This window comes from Anabrus simplex, chromosome 7, assembly GCF_040414725.1.
Source record: "Anabrus simplex isolate iqAnaSimp1 chromosome 7, ASM4041472v1, whole genome shotgun sequence".
NCBI classification, from domain to species: Eukaryota; Metazoa; Arthropoda; class Insecta; order Orthoptera; family Tettigoniidae; genus Anabrus; species Anabrus simplex.
The window spans coordinates 10179674-10195365 of record NC_090271.1 but is presented as its reverse complement, the minus strand read 5'-3'; the positions used below and the strand labels follow the sequence as shown (position 1 = coordinate 10195365).

The following is a 15692-nucleotide window of genomic DNA, read 5'->3' as shown; positions in this document are numbered from 1 at the left end:
TGAGCTTGAAAACGGAATTAATTACTGACGCTTACATTGTGGTTATATGGTTATGTCTGGTGATTTCAGTATGTAACTAGTCAGATTGGCAGCAGTGATGAGAATAGAGCAGCAATATTTACTCTTTAGTGTACAGCCTTATGTGCTGAGTACTGAGTCTTGGCTAGTCACACATTTCCTTATTGGCCTCAATATGTCCATCTTAAAAGTGCAGCCTCATTTTCGAGAGAGTCCGGCTCCATGGTTAAATGGTTAGCATGCTGCTCTAAACAAAGCTTTGGCCAGTTTTCCAGTCATGGCAGGTCGTGTGTCACTTCAGAAAAATACAGGAGAGAGAAGAAGTTATGATATAACCTTCAAATTGCAAGTTTTATGAGAGGCAAAACAGGCTTAAAAATTGAATAAAATTGGTGTTTTCAAGTGTAACATGCAACATGGTGACACATCAAAAAGAGCATTTAGAGAACCAAAGACAGGATAATTTATAGTAAAATAAAACTTTAGTTCATTTCTTATTAAATTATTTTAGTTCATTATCTCATATTTGGGTCAATACGATACTTCTTACCTAGATTTGCTCTCCCGAAAATCACATTAACAGCAAGAGTAGCTGGTCACTGCTACACCTACCTTTGGCTCATGATTATTAGATAAAGGAGATCTGCTACTTATGAGTATTCTCTATTGCAAAACTGCCAGTGATTTTGTTGGGTTTAGTCACAATAAACAACAAACAAAAGGAATGAGCAGTTGTTGGAATTTGTTAGTATGATACATAATATACAGTACAGTACACTTATTTCCACTTGAGAAAAAAGGAAAAGTACTCAAAAACAATCTAATAAATCACCCACTCTCAAGGAATGTAAAGTGGCTTCGACTAGGTTTCTGTTGAACTTTTGCACCACATTACATCAGAAGCAGCTAATTCACTGTGTCCTAACACACTTAAAGCTGTCTTTCTGAACTCAACCCGACATACACATTATTTCTTCACAAGACTTGCTATCCTGTTGATCTTTGGTTTGGATGATGTCATCAAATTGTTGTTCTGGTTTAGTAAGTGAACATCTTGTTGCTCCTTTACTGTCTGTTCTTTGGCACTTCTGTGAAGAAAGAAAGTAGAGTAACTATTTAGCTTGAGGAACATGCAAAGAGAAAGAAACAAACTACCAACATCTTATGATAGACACAAGTGATTTACAAAAAAACTGCAACAAAAAGATAAAGATCAGTTTATCCTATCTTTCTATGTATGAATCAATTTGATTTTTGTTTGTCCTTTTTCATTATTTATATTGATTCTTTTTCCCTTCTGTGCTCTTAGTCACTTACCACCTGTATTCGTCCTTATCTTTTCCTCTGTCTACCCTCAATGAGTGTTGAAGATTGCATCAGGGGCTGAGAAGAAATGTAGCAGTACTGCTATTCCAAGATGTGGAGGCTGTCCTTGACCTTTTGTGTTTACATGTTTATTCTTGTCTCCACTTTTTATTGCTCCTTCAGTGACTTAGTTTATGTCCGAAACTGCAATCGAGAGATAGCAAGCTAACTTTTACCGGGAGGTAAGGTCAGGTCAGCCTACGTGGGAACAATTTAGGAGATGTCTGATGGCGAGATAGAAAACTATAAGATTAACGGATGTGTTCCTTCATAAACTGCAGGACTGTAGTGTAATGGTTTTGTGTGAATTCCTTTCCATGATAGAAGGAATTGATTTATTTACAGTTATCGTGAGAATGTTGATAATGTGCTGTCTTTCTATACATGACCTGATTTGTCATTTGTCTGCTCCTTTCCATTACTTCGTTACCTTCAGGACGGGAAGTTTCTATCAAGTATGTTTAACAAGATTGGATCAGGTGGGTTCTACTGACTCACCTTTTCATTTGTTTACATTATCTAGGAATTACTGATCAACTTACAGGTATCGTGTGAGGTCTTCAATGTCAACAAGCATCGAGTCTTGCTCCATGTGTAGGTCATCACGATCCATGAGGAACTTCACCAAGCCTTCATTTAGTACTGAGAACAATAGAAGACATTAATGAAGAATACAGTCTCACATCTACAAAATACTTTGCCTGCTATACAGACCTGGTGGATATATTTCTCCATCTCAAATAACAGTGGGGTTTGGGTATTTGAGAAATTTAACAAAATAGACAGGTCTATAATTATTTAATTCTAGGTGGATCACTTCCCCCCCCCCCCCCCTATTGTCCAATTCTATAGGAATATAAAAAATGTTCATGGCAATTTATTTAACTCAAAACCAAAAGTATGTCCAGTACATGACAGTAGGTTTTCCTAGTACGAAAAGAGGTGGGGATACCCTTTCGAGCTTCTTTCCATCCAATTTGAATAATTTTTCTTTTGTATTAATGTTCTTTAACTCTGGTACTTATGAAAACTGATCCTGCTCTGAGCAGAGCTAAAACCATATTGACTGAATAGTGCTCTAAATTCCTCATGTTACCGAACATACATCTGATGTTATGTAACTCAGTATGGTGTTCTGTTCTCTGTCAACCGACCACCAAAGGAGCCCTTTTATCAACTTTCTTCAAATCACCCATTATCGATTCAAGACACTTAAAACAAAGTAGGAGATAATGTTTACAGAAGTCAGGTTTTGGCACAAAACTTGTCTAGAAATGTTCCAATAGTTAAATCATTAGAAGCTTGTACCTCTGAGACTTGGCTTGGAATCCACTTAGCCAGAGCCTGGTAGAACTCTAGAAATTGTGTTAGCATATGAAGTCTTAGCTGTTTACATATACATTGAGTACATTCAGATATGGAAACCGGGCAGATTTCAACAGTCATCCCTTCAATTCAGGAATCAAAAGACAATACAGGAGACGGAATTTTTGAAGTGCTGGATGGTCATTGAAGAAAGGAAAAAATCCCATGGGGAAATTGGGTAGGTTTTGTATGTGAGAATGCAAAAACTATGACTGGTGTTTCCAAAGGAGTAAGTTCACTTTTCTGCAAGGTAAATTCAACCATTCATGTGCATTTAGCTAATCACAAGGGCTGTAATGATCTTGAAAATGTCAAATGATCATCATCCTCTTTGTGTATTTTTAATTTGAATTAAATACATTATTTTACTTCTATGCCAGTGCCTTATTCAATTTTAATATTTTTACTCTTTTTAAATTTAGAGGAAAATAAGGCAATTCGAATTAGATCCACTGATTATTTTAAATTTATAATAATTTTCCTCGTCATTATAATTTTTCTAATCCTAATCAGTGGGTTAATTACAACTTGTCCTGCTTGTAATGAGAGAGGTCCATTAAATAGCAAGAATAAAGAACAAAGTTGACATAATTGTTCTGCATTCTTTTGCCACTTCATTCCATAGTTAGATGACGGCAATGATGATGATGATGATGATGATTTTTGCTTAAAGTAGGTCATCTAGATCATCGGCTCCTGATGGTACAAGATGAGACGAAATGGATTAAAAGTTTTTCATGGAAAGTTGAACAGTTATTTCTTCAAACTATAAATACATTTTGTTTAGGAGACCTACATAAAGTCAAAATGAGATACTCCATAACTTCTTATTTTACATTACTCAAAAGTACACAATTAAATTACGAAATGAAGCATTTGTAACTTCATTCTTCAATGACCATCCAGCACTTCAAAAATTCCGTCTCCTGTATTGTCTTATGATTCCTGAATTGAAGGGATGACTGTTGAAATCTGCCCGGTTTCCATATCTGAATGTACTCCTATTAACAAATAAACAAAAATTTAATTTTAATTTAATTTATTACTTGTAATTAATTTTCCATGTTCATATTTTTTCTTTCTAAAATCAAGAGTTTTGGCGACTGCTTTATCCGATGATCAAATCCAAAATAAGGAGTAAATTGTTAGTCTCACACATTTTCTTAAACACTTATGATAAAAAAAAAAAAAAATGTTGCATATATATATATATTTTATTTTTTGCCATTTGCTTTTTGTCGCACCAACACAGAAAGGTCTTATGGTGATCATGGGATAGGAAAGGGCTAGGAGTAGGAAGGAAGCGGTCATGGCCTTAATTATAGCCTAGTGTGAAAATGGGAAACCACGGAAAACCGTCTTCAGGGCTGATGACAGTGGGGTTCGAACCCACTATCTTCTGAATGCAAGCTCACAGCTGCACCACTAACTGCATGGTTAACTTGCTCGGTGTGTATATTATTGATTGTTATTATGTTCTATTGCTTACTGGGTAGTTCATTGACGTTTTTAGACTTGGACATTTTTAGACTTTTTTCTTCACATTTTCAGACTCTGTGCTGGATGTGCAAGTGCCCTGGGCTACAAGTTTGAAGTGTTCTTTAAAAAATGTTGAAGTACAGTTTTATGGAAAATCATTAAAGTAATGAAAAAGTGCAAAATGAACATTTTAATACGAAAATTAAATCTACATCATGTCAGAACACCCGCTGTCTGTAAGGGTAATTAGCATTCTCTATCTCACTAACATTCATCGCATCACTAAGGTAATGCCGGTCCAACTGGACTGACAAATGTGCAAGGACTGGCCAAAATACTGAATGAAGGACATCAAAATTTGAACATGGTAAGTGGGAGCAACCTCATTAAGACATTTCTGCAGGAGACAAGGAAAGAGAACATGTTAAGAAAGAAAACGCACTACTGAATACACAAATAAAAACTATCCATCACGGGTATGGAAGCATTACATACATGACATGACACGAGTGTATTTTACATCATGTACGTGTGGGTACACTGAAAGCTATGCCTACAGTTTCTAAAGACGATAGAAGAGTATTAAAAGGTGTGAAAAAATACAAGAATAAATGTGAAAACCGTTTTCATTGGGGCTTAAAAAATACCAACAGTGCATTGAAAAGTGTGAGAAACAACAGTCAACAAATATGAAAACATTTGCGAGGGGGGTCCATAAAAGAATCAAAGTATCATTGAAGATCACATCCCTCTTTTTACTTAGCAAGGCGCAATACCAACTTTCACTAATGTAAAGGTAATGTACAGCTGAAGATGACTTTATAAAAAGAGTCGAAACCGGTACTGTAATATAGGAACTTACAATAAACTTGTATTGATTAGGTGAATCCGTTCTTTTCTCTTCTATGATATACGATAACTATCAATACGGGAAATAATGAAACTAATAAATCAAGATATAACAGCCAACCAGGCAAAACGTAACGCATACATATACCGGAACATTAAGATCAAATTAATGAATGCAACCAAAAACATTGCATTTCTGAAAGAATGCCTTGCAAATGACGTAAATCCCAAATTTCCCGTAGAGAAAAGTGATAAGGGTATCGTATTATCATATTATGCAATATTGATACAATATAACTCAATTGCCAGTCATTTGTCTCTGTCAAATGAGCAGGCCTACCACATAGTAAACCTGATCACTGCTTTCATTTTAAATGTCTTGCGCCACTAACTTCCCTGTCAAAGAGAATGTTCCCTGCTTCCGGCGCGTCGTAATTCCAAGTGAAGTCACCTTCACTGCAATCTCGTCAGCCATGCACTGCAATCGAGAGCATATGAGGTCCCGTCTTTTTCAACCTTTTAAAAATAGTTTCGTTCTCGATTATACAGTCCAAACCGTGTGAAGCTACTCCCAAATGGTTTCTGGAGATGGTCTCTGATATTCCCAGCTGGTGCATGTGTAGCAGAAGTCACTCCTTCTGAGTAAAGTTGTGTTGTTGAAAGCATGCCAACCACCAGCTGATAATTAGCGTATGTTACGAGTTGTATTTCCGAATGTAATACATAGTGACTGGAAGCATTCCTTAGATAACTGCGGCTGTTGAAAGCCAGACCCTATTTTTAAGTATATTTCATGCTTGTTCTCTACATTTATCACATCAGGATTTACCTAAATCTGTAAATGAGATAAGAGAGACTGCATTGTTTAGGTCAGGTATGCTATCGCCTGGATAGTGCCAAAAGTTCCATGACGGAAAGAATAAAAATAATAAGAAGTTTGCCGCATTTATGGATATCTACAGGTGTGGTAGTAATGCGTTTTATTATCATAATGTTTAACTTCATACGTTCATTGTCTCCCATTTTTTAACACATACCCTAGTATGTTTTGTTTGGCATCTCTGAAGATCGTTGAAAGTACGTAGGGACATGAAGAAATCAATATTATTATTATTATTTGTTAGGTATATTGATGAGAAAAACAATTGTGATTGGATTGTTCTTATCATGTTTTAAACCTACTTCTCTCTCAAAAAACCCTATATTGGCCCGTGAGTATTTCTTAATTAAAGTAAACTCGTTTCCTCCTCCCGAGGTGGTGCAGCTCTTTTTTAGTCAGGCCCCCGTTGGAAGGGATTTGCATGTACCATTTTTACCACAAATCAATCTTCCTGCCATTCGTAAATCTCTGGCAATTATTATTATTATTATTATTATTATTATTATTATTACCGGGAATCAAACTCAGGCTCCCGAGAACGGCAGCTAATTATGCTAACCATTACGCTGGCGGACATTCTTAACTACAAAACACAGACGTATAGCATGACTGATGCATGCCTGCAATGCGTGGGTCGGACACAAAACTATTCACGTATTTGTGCGATGTCATCAGAGCTGCAGTAGGCCTGCACTATGGAGGCGGACATTTCTTAACTACGAAACACAGATGTACCGCACGACTTCGACGTGTGTTTTCATTTCGTGCGTTGTACGGACGAAACTATTAACAAATTTGTGTTTTGTCATCAGAGTTGCATAAGGCTTGTACCCGCTTTGAAGTGGAATCTTTGTTCTCCTCTGACGAATTGTGTTGGGGGTGGGGGGAGGGAATTTTTTTCTTTCCATTTTCTTCGTCTCGAAAAGCCAAGGGGGTCTAATATGCGAGAGGGTCTAATATACAAGTAAATAAGGTATGCACCATGCTAGCCAACTTCACAGGTAAATAAGGTATGCACCATGCTAGCCAACTTCACAGGATTATGTTTCTAAGGCTATCAAGCGACATATATTCGCTACCCTTCACTGTACCACTCTACACAGAATAAATTTCTAACTTCTGAATGGAATGTAAAATACAAGCACAGATAGGCTTGCTGGGTTATTCAGCAATCTCACTGCTAATCGGCATGAAAAACTGAACATTCCTGAAGCTAACAGCTTGCTCCCTGAAGATGCAACTTACTCCGCGAAGTTCAAAAATTCAAGGCCTTTTTCTGTTATTGCGCAATTTTTCCAGACCTGCCTCCTGTGGCGAAGGCTCTTACCCGAGTTGCAAATCATGTTTGTTTCACAAGGGCTAGGAATAATGTGATCATACTACACGGTAATAGCAAAAAATTTGTGATGCGATAAGTGATGTATTTTTTAAAATATAGATTTAATACGATGGGAATTGGGACTTCTAATTTGCAATGTGCTAAGCGAGAAAAATAGTTAATGAAGAACGTGCTAATGAGGTTTCAGTGTATATATAGAGCATTAAAAATTAAATAACTGAAAAAGAGGTTCAACCTATTCAATACATAAAAGAAAGAAATGTAGTGATTACATTCTTATTTAATAGTAACTATAAATGGGACCGGTTTCGACCCTAGTCCAGGTCATCGTCAGCCGTAAAAACATGTAAAACAATGCATATGAAAAAGAAAAAGATTAAGTAAACTCTGGATCAGTATAAGATGAAACATAAATTAACGATGGGGGTAGAAATTGTGAGTCACTTAAAAGAAAACAGTACGTAATATTAAGAATGGTAGTATGGCACACGCAATGATAGGCGAAGTCTCACAATGTTTATGAATATTGGAGAACGGTCAAATGGGTCAGTTTCCACACTCTGTCAGGCACAAAGTCACAACACTATCAAATAATATATGAAGATCATAAATAACTTGAAGTCGCAGATGAGTAGATTTGTAGAAGCAAACCGCCAGCTCCCGGTGATCAGCGCGGCACATTCAAGGTCATGCGCTGCGGTCTCGAATGCCAAAGTAGAATGGAGAATATCCTGAAGGTCCAGTATTTGTCTCGGTTGCGGGAAGTTAAGTACGTGTATATAGAAATATACAACGCAAATCAGTATAATTGAATGAGTACTTGTGCTCCTGCTAAGTTCTTGGAAAACAGTTGACTTGAAAAAACAATTGTAAAGAGAAAAAAATATAGTAAAAAGCGTAATATCGGAAAACAAATGAAAACTTATATGCACAGTGCGCTATTTTTTAAATTGAAAAAATTTTAGGTCATGACTGACGTAGTCGAAGTTGGCGCAAGACAAGAGTTAAAATTTGAAAGAGGAGAACCGAAATGAAGGTCGATGGTGTTTTTTTTTTTTAAATAGAGAAGGTAGAATAAATTAACAGAGGAAGAGTGATAGTGAAATAAGAGAAAGAATAAAAGAAATTGAAGTTAAATGGTGTTGAGGAAGGATAAGATAGGGAAATGAAGGAGGGGTAGTTTAGGGTGGGTTAGGAGGGTGGGTTATTGGAGGTAGAAAATGTGGGTGGGAACTTTGTAAGGCATGGAAAATAGAATTGGGGTTTTGGAATTTGGAATTTTTGAGAAGAAGAATTAGGAAGTCAAAAAGGATATTGGGTTTTTCAGAAATGTCGTTTAAATTGAAATTAGGGTTGAAGTACTGGTCAAGGTGGATAAAGCAATTTTCAGTAATGTTTAAGAGGGGGCCTTTGTTAATGATTTTAAGTATATTCATGTCATTGTCAATACTGGTGAAACTATGCTTGGAGTCTTGTATGTGCTGTCCTATGGCAGAGAATCTGTTGTATTTAATGGCGTTGACATGTTCAGAGTACCTGATATTGAAGTTGCGGCCAGTTTGTCCGACGTAGGAGGAATTGCAGTTGTTGCATTTGAATCTGTATACACCAGATTTAGAAAAAGCATTAGAGTTGTGTAAGATATCAAGATTTCTATTGTTAGTTCTAAAAGAAATTTTCATGTTATGTTTTAAAAAAATATTAGTTATTTTATAAGCATCCTGAGTGAAAGTGAAGGTGGAAAAAGCAGTTGGTTTTATTGTGTCTTTAGATAAAGTGGTTTTTGGATGGTGTTTGAATTTGTTGATGATGTGGTTTATGAAGGAGTTGTTGCGGATGGTGTTTAATTCATTATTTAAATCTTTTTTGGACATAGGGGTGTTGAAGGCACGAAAAATTAAGCTGTTATAAGTAGCACGTTTATGAGCTTGGGGGTGCGAAGAATCTTGTCTTATTGTGGTTGCTGTTTGGGTTGGTTTTCTGAAAATTTTGTAAGATAAAGAAGAAGGATGTCTAGTAATAGTTAGGTCTAGAAAATTAAGAGTTTGGTTGTGTTCTGAATCGAGGGTGAATTTAATGTTAGAGTCTAAGTTGTTGAGATGAAGAAGTGTAGAGGCTGCGTTGGTTGATTCCTCATTTAATATTACTAATGTGTCATCGACATATCTCGCCCAAAAGAGGATGTTGGAGAAATGACGATTATTATTATTATTATTATTATTATTATTATTATTAATTCTTGTGTTTTCTAAGAAGTCGAGGTAAATTTCAGCAAGAATGCCAGAAGCTGGTGAGCCCATAGCCAAGCCATCTTGTTGATAAATGGTGTTGTCAAAGGTAAAATAATTATTGTTGAGAACTAATTTTAAAATAGACATGAAGTCTTGAATTTCAAGTTTACTTAGGTTACTGAATTTGTTTAGGTTGTTGTTTATAATGGGGAATAATTTTGAAATTGGAATACTAGGGTACATGTTCACAATGTCAAAAGAATGGAGAGAAATTTGGTTGGATTTCAAAATTCTTTAATTTGTTGATTAGATCAGAAGTGTTTTTGATAGATTTGTTGGATAAAAATCGATAATTTTTTAGTAAAAATGTTTGGATGAATTTAGAAGTGTTGTATAGGGGACTGGGTCTGTAATTGATTATTGGACGGATGGGAATGTTAGTTTTGTGAATTTTAGGGAGGGCTTTGGCAGTGGGTAGTCCTGGGTTCATGTTTATTAATTTAGTTTTTTCTTGATCTGTGAGGAGAAAGGAAGCGTTTTTTAAAGTATGTTTGAGTAGGCATTGGATTTTTGTGGTTGGGTCTTTTTTTACTATAGAAAAAGAAGGGTCACTGAAAAAGTTTTTGGTTTTATCTAAGTAGTCAGTTTTATCCATTATGACAGTAGTGTTGCCTTTATCATATTTGGTGATAATGAGATTGTCATTGATTTTCTTTTTAAGATCTGAAATGATTTTATTATCTTTAATTAAATTATTAATATTATTATTATTATTATTATTATTATTATTATTATTATTATTATTATTATTATTATTATTAAGAGAAATGTTTTTGTTATTGTTAATGAAGATTTTTTCGAGTTTCCTTTTTACTTCATATCTGATTTCATCTTGTTCATCTGTTGGCATTTTGTTAATGGCTATTTCAGATTCAATAATTAAATTGGTGGCTGCATTGAAAGTGTTGAGATTGGGCCAATTGTGTTTGAAGCCCTTCGAAAGAATTGAGTTTTCAACATCACTCAGAGTTGTTTTAGATAGATTTACGATGGGAGGATGGAATTGTTCAATAGTTTTGGAGGGTGTGTTACGGTTCTTAAACTGGAATTTATGTGAAGAAGAGTTGTTCTTAAGAATTTTGAGTTTTTTCTCTAGGGTTTGTTGTTTGATTGACAGTACATGAAATCATTTTTATGTCGGACCGGCACTTTTATAATTCAACGTCACATACAAGAAAACATGTTACTGAGGAACGTAATAATGGGATTCCCCTCTATGGAACAGAAACTTGACACTTAACACTGAGGACGAAAAAACTGCAGGTGGAGTGGCAGGACTATGAATGGTGAGGTGGGCAAGTGGACATATGAGGTTCAACAAGGTGACACGTTAAGAGATCGAAATAATGTGGGGAGTAAGACAACCGAATTGCTTCCACCAGGGTAAAGGAGTCAAGGATGATCCAGAAGGCAACAGATGAACAACATTCAAGAAGACATGAAACAGCAGTTGCCTGCGAAGGAGATGCTTCAGGACAGAGCTACGAGGGGCATCAGCAACCCCACACCAGTGGGATTAATCATGCTGCATTTGGCCAAGGAGGCCCCACCTGCTCGTGTGGGGACCCACCTACCTCTCATTTCTTTCAGTTGTCTGAAAGCTATGTTCATAGAGATATACAGTTTGAATGGAGCTTGGAAGCAGCGGCGTTGTCTCACATGAAACCAGACGTGGGCTACTACCGATTGAAATTCATATCAAACTGGAAGGAATTCCGGAATCCCTCACAAGTGTGAGAAAAAATAGCCTTAATCAGGCAAGGGATTTACGGGAACTGCAGAAATGCTGGACTCAAAATGTATGCATTTGTGTTCTAAGAGAAGATGGAAGTAAAACTCAAACATGCACGATGGTTCAGTTAAAAAAAAAAACATTGCACGGAGTAGGATGAACTCTTGAACTTAGAGAAAGAAATTATGTATGTAGTAATTAATTTATATTTGTGTGTAAGTTTATGCTTGTGAAAGTCTACTCACCATGTTGTTCAGGTAAGCTCATTTTACATCTTAATTTTTTCTCCTACTCCTTAGTTTCATATGTTTATTGACCAGTACAACAGTAATACCACTGACGAGCATTCCCCTCCACAGCCCTCATCCTCCCCTTCTCTTTTGTCCTTACCACCTTCTGCAGGACTTGTGTTGCAAGAGCAGCTTAGCAGCCACCTGTGGTCTTTACAATGCGCCAGTCATTATTAGCTCATCTGGAAGAGATACAGGCTATTGTTGAAGTGAATAAGGTACATAGTATTGGAATCAGTGAAAGGTGGATGTGTAAAGACTTCCAGTCATTGGCAGCTAACCTTGACGGATACTCGGTATTACGCCATGACCATACTGACAAAATAGGTGGTGAGCTGAAATGTAAGATAATTTCCACTTCTGACCCAAGACTTATACTGCAACTGGAATTTATGTTTATAGAATTAGACTGCCATAAAAAGACATTAATAGGGATTGTATACAAGCCGCCTAAAGTAAGACAGCCTGATGATTTTGAAGAGGCATTAGCAAATCTTTATCTCAGCATACGATGACATTATAATCATGGGTGACTTTTACACTAACCTTTTAAAGCAGACTAGTGATGCGAAGAATCTACTGAATTTATTTCTCGCTACAAACATGATGATTTTACTCCTCAACGCTACTAATTATGTTAATTACTCTGACCACACAAGTCGTACCTTAATTGATCTTCTACCGGGCAAGTTGGCCGAGCGCATAGAGGCGCGCGGCTGTGAGCTTGCATCCGGGAGACAGTAGGTTCGAATCCCACTATCGGCAGCCCTGAAAATGGTTTTCCGTGGTTTCCCATTTTCACACCAGGCAAATGCTGGGGCTGTACCTTAATTAAGGCCACGGCCGCTTCCTTCCAACTCCTTGTCCTTTCCTATCCCATCGTCGCCATAAGACCTGTCTGTGTCGGTGCGACGTAAAGCCCCTAGCAAAAAAAAAAAAAAAAAAAAAAAAAAAAAAAAAAAAAAAAAAAAAAAAAAAAAATTGATCTTCTTGTGACAAATCAACCACAAAAAGTAATTAAGCATGGACAGATTCCTGCTCCTGGCATCTCGTCACATGACCTATTGTACGTGTGTTATTCTACACGAATACTGAAGTTCAAACTAAGCTACATTACAATACGAGACTTACGACATGTGCACCAGAATAAACTGAGCCACAATGTATATAACTTGCCTTGGGATAGTATATGTAATTTTCAGAGCATTAACTCTGTACATTAGGTATAGGTAAAGCCGTAGAGCAACATGTACCAAGCATAACGCTAGAGGATTTAAATGATCATTTTGCACGGCCAAGAATAGCCTCTACCTCCTTCCCTAAAATTTCACTACTCTTGTGTCAAGAGCAGACTGAGTATGAGCAATTCTCTTTTAGAAATGTCAGCTCGAATGAAGTTAACCCTCCGTCGGGCGCACCTCTGAACGAAACAAAATCAGGCGCAGCCGGCCTGAGAGGCCACCCGTATATTTTAACCCCTCCTCTCTACCTAATAGTTTGCTTAGGATCTAATACTTTGCTAGGATCTAAGGAAGGCAAATATACCAAACTAACGGGAAAGAAAGTGTTTATTACATGAAATAAAGCTTAAACTAAAACATCAAAAATTGATCACTTATCACAAAAGAAATGTTAAAATTAGACTAATTAAACATTATAAAAGAAAAGAACTGAAATACAAAGGTGAAATACACTGTCTTCTGACGTGGGACCATCCTTCTTTGCCGCAGATGTGAACAGAAACCTACGATGAATCTTCAGAATCAGCAGCTGAATAACAGGTCTGGCACAGCGGTTTTACGTGGCTTAGACAGATCGGTTCATGACAATTATGACACTCGTAATTTGTCATCCTTCTGAATCCTGTTTCAGCCATGCATGTACCACACTTGCGTCTTTTGGGAGGTATGGAGGAAGACGTTTCACGTTCTTTTTGGGGCAAAAACCTTTTCAAGCGCAATTGCAGCTGAGTAGGCATTCCACTTGTGTTCAGACTTCGCCGGGCTAGATGTCCAATCACTAGTTGATGAGACAAAGTTTTGAGGAAGATTCTCCTTCTTAGCGCTTCCAGTCCATTTCCAATCGAAATCACTTGGGAATTTATGCCGGCTATGTTCAGACAGGCAAAGAATATGACCATCGGCCAGCGTCTTGTGTTCCGGCTCACATTGAAAGTTGCAGACATTTGGTCAGCTGTGTCAACTCCACCTTTGGTTATATTGTAGAATGTAATCCCTTCTGGCTTCTTCTGCACTCCAGTAGATTGATCAATGGCATCAGTTTCACAAAGTGATGAAATGAGAATTACATTTTTCCCTTTCTTTGGTATGTATGAAATCAAAGTGTTACCATTGTTGAATCCGAACAAGCTGCTATATTGATCCCTCCCTCTGACATTGACAAAACTGGGCGGCAACTGCTTTTTATTTTTTCTTACTGTCCCAACATATGATAGCTTCTTCTCTTTCAAATCATTTACCAGATCAATGTCTGAAAACCAATTGTCACAGGTTATGTTACGCCCTGTCTCAAAAATAGGCTCAGCCAATCGTTTGACCACGTCACTTGGCTTATTGCTTACTTTATATGGCCCTTCAGGCTGTCTTCCTGCGTAAATTTCCATATTGTAGGTGTAGAACATTCTGGCATCAACAAGGGAAAATATCTTTATTCCATACTTGGTGGGTTTAGATCGTATGTATTGTCTGAAACCGCACTTTCCACGAAATCCTGGCAACATCTCATCGATTGTGACATTTTCTCCCGGAATGTAGTTCTTTTGACAGTTGTGAACAAAACAATCAAACAGTTCACGGATTGGGCAAAGTCGATCATATTCTTTCCGTTGTGAACGGCTGGTACGATCGTCAAAACGAATACAACGTATGAGGAACTTGAACCGTTTTATACTCATCACGAGGCCAAATTTTTCAATCCCATCTCCTTCTGTTCCCCATAGTTCCTCCAGACTCTGACGGTTCGCTCTGTAAGCTCCAGCCAGGTACAATAGACCAATGAATGCCCTAATTTCTATGAGGTCTGTTTCTCTGGCATCTCTATCTCTGGCAAATTTGACTTTGACTGAGTCAATATATTGGTTGGTATATTTGACAATCAATTCCAAAATATCGGTATTGAACAAACATTCCCAACATTGTAATATGGTTTTACAATTTCTTGCATCTCCTTTTACACCTGGAAGGTGTGTAATGATGTTGTGACGTTGTGCACGACGAACAGCAGCCGGAGATGGCTTTTTGGTCCACTTTGTCTGTTTGTCTCTTCCAAGAAAAAAGGCATCCGGTATGTTCTCTTCTCCTTCGTCTTCCTCACCACTAGTCCCTCCTTCCTGTTCAGTTTCTGAGTCCACTTCACGTTCTTCAACCTCGTCCTCAGAAGCAATGTCGCTTTCTTCACCCAAGTCCTCAACTAAAGCAGGATCATCACTATTATCCTCAAGGAGGATGCTTTGTATTTCCGCAACATCCTTGGGGTTGGAGACATCATACAATTTTTGGGCCATTTCAGCAGGAAATCTGAAACTACAGATATAAATACTTAAATTAGTTATCGATGTAACGTTATCAGGCGCACTCGGCCTGAGAGGCCAGGTTCAGAATAGCACTTATTTCTAAAGATATTGATGAATTTTCACACAGAACAAGCTTATTTCGAGTAAAATTAACCCTTGCAATAAAAATATACTGAAAAAACTCACCTTCAAAATTATGACGTAATCGGGCGCAGTCGGCCTCACAAGCCGCGGAAGTTACAGGCGTGCCGCATGGAGACTGGCAGTCAACTGAGGTACGGTGTCTTATGCACTGCCACGAGTCAGGAAACTATTCGTTGGGGCGGCCTGCTGGGGAGTGGGGTGGAGGGAGGACATGCCAAAACGTGTTTTCCTGGCCTCTCAGGCCAGCTGCGCCCGACGGAGGGTTAAAGGTGTGATATACTCTATTACATCTAATGCCACAGGTAAGATGACATTCTTATATCAGTGATTAACGATATCTTGGGAGCTGTTCTGCCAATACTAACTTAACTACTGCCTGACAAATGGAGTGTTCCCAGATGTTTGGAA

The 15692-nt window shown here is 37.5% G+C and overlaps 1 protein-coding gene across 4 annotated transcripts in view; it reads right to left on the bottom strand.

Moving 5' to 3' along the window:
- Nucleotides 1-739: 739 nt before the first annotated feature.
- The window catches only part of Schip1 (Schwannomin interacting protein 1), a 468359-nt gene continuing 453406 nt past the window's right edge, over nt 740-15692 (bottom strand). For all 4 annotated transcript variants that reach the window (XM_067151046.2, XM_067151048.2, XM_068228559.1 and 1 more), the window contains 2 exons: nt 1926-2025; nt 740-1106 (listed from right to left, as the gene is read on the bottom strand). In XM_067151046.2, coding sequence (XP_067007147.2) covers nt 986-1106; nt 1926-2025 — 221 coding nt within the window. In that variant the 3' untranslated portion in view covers nt 740-985. The remainder of the gene's footprint in view (nt 1107-1925; nt 2026-15692) is intronic.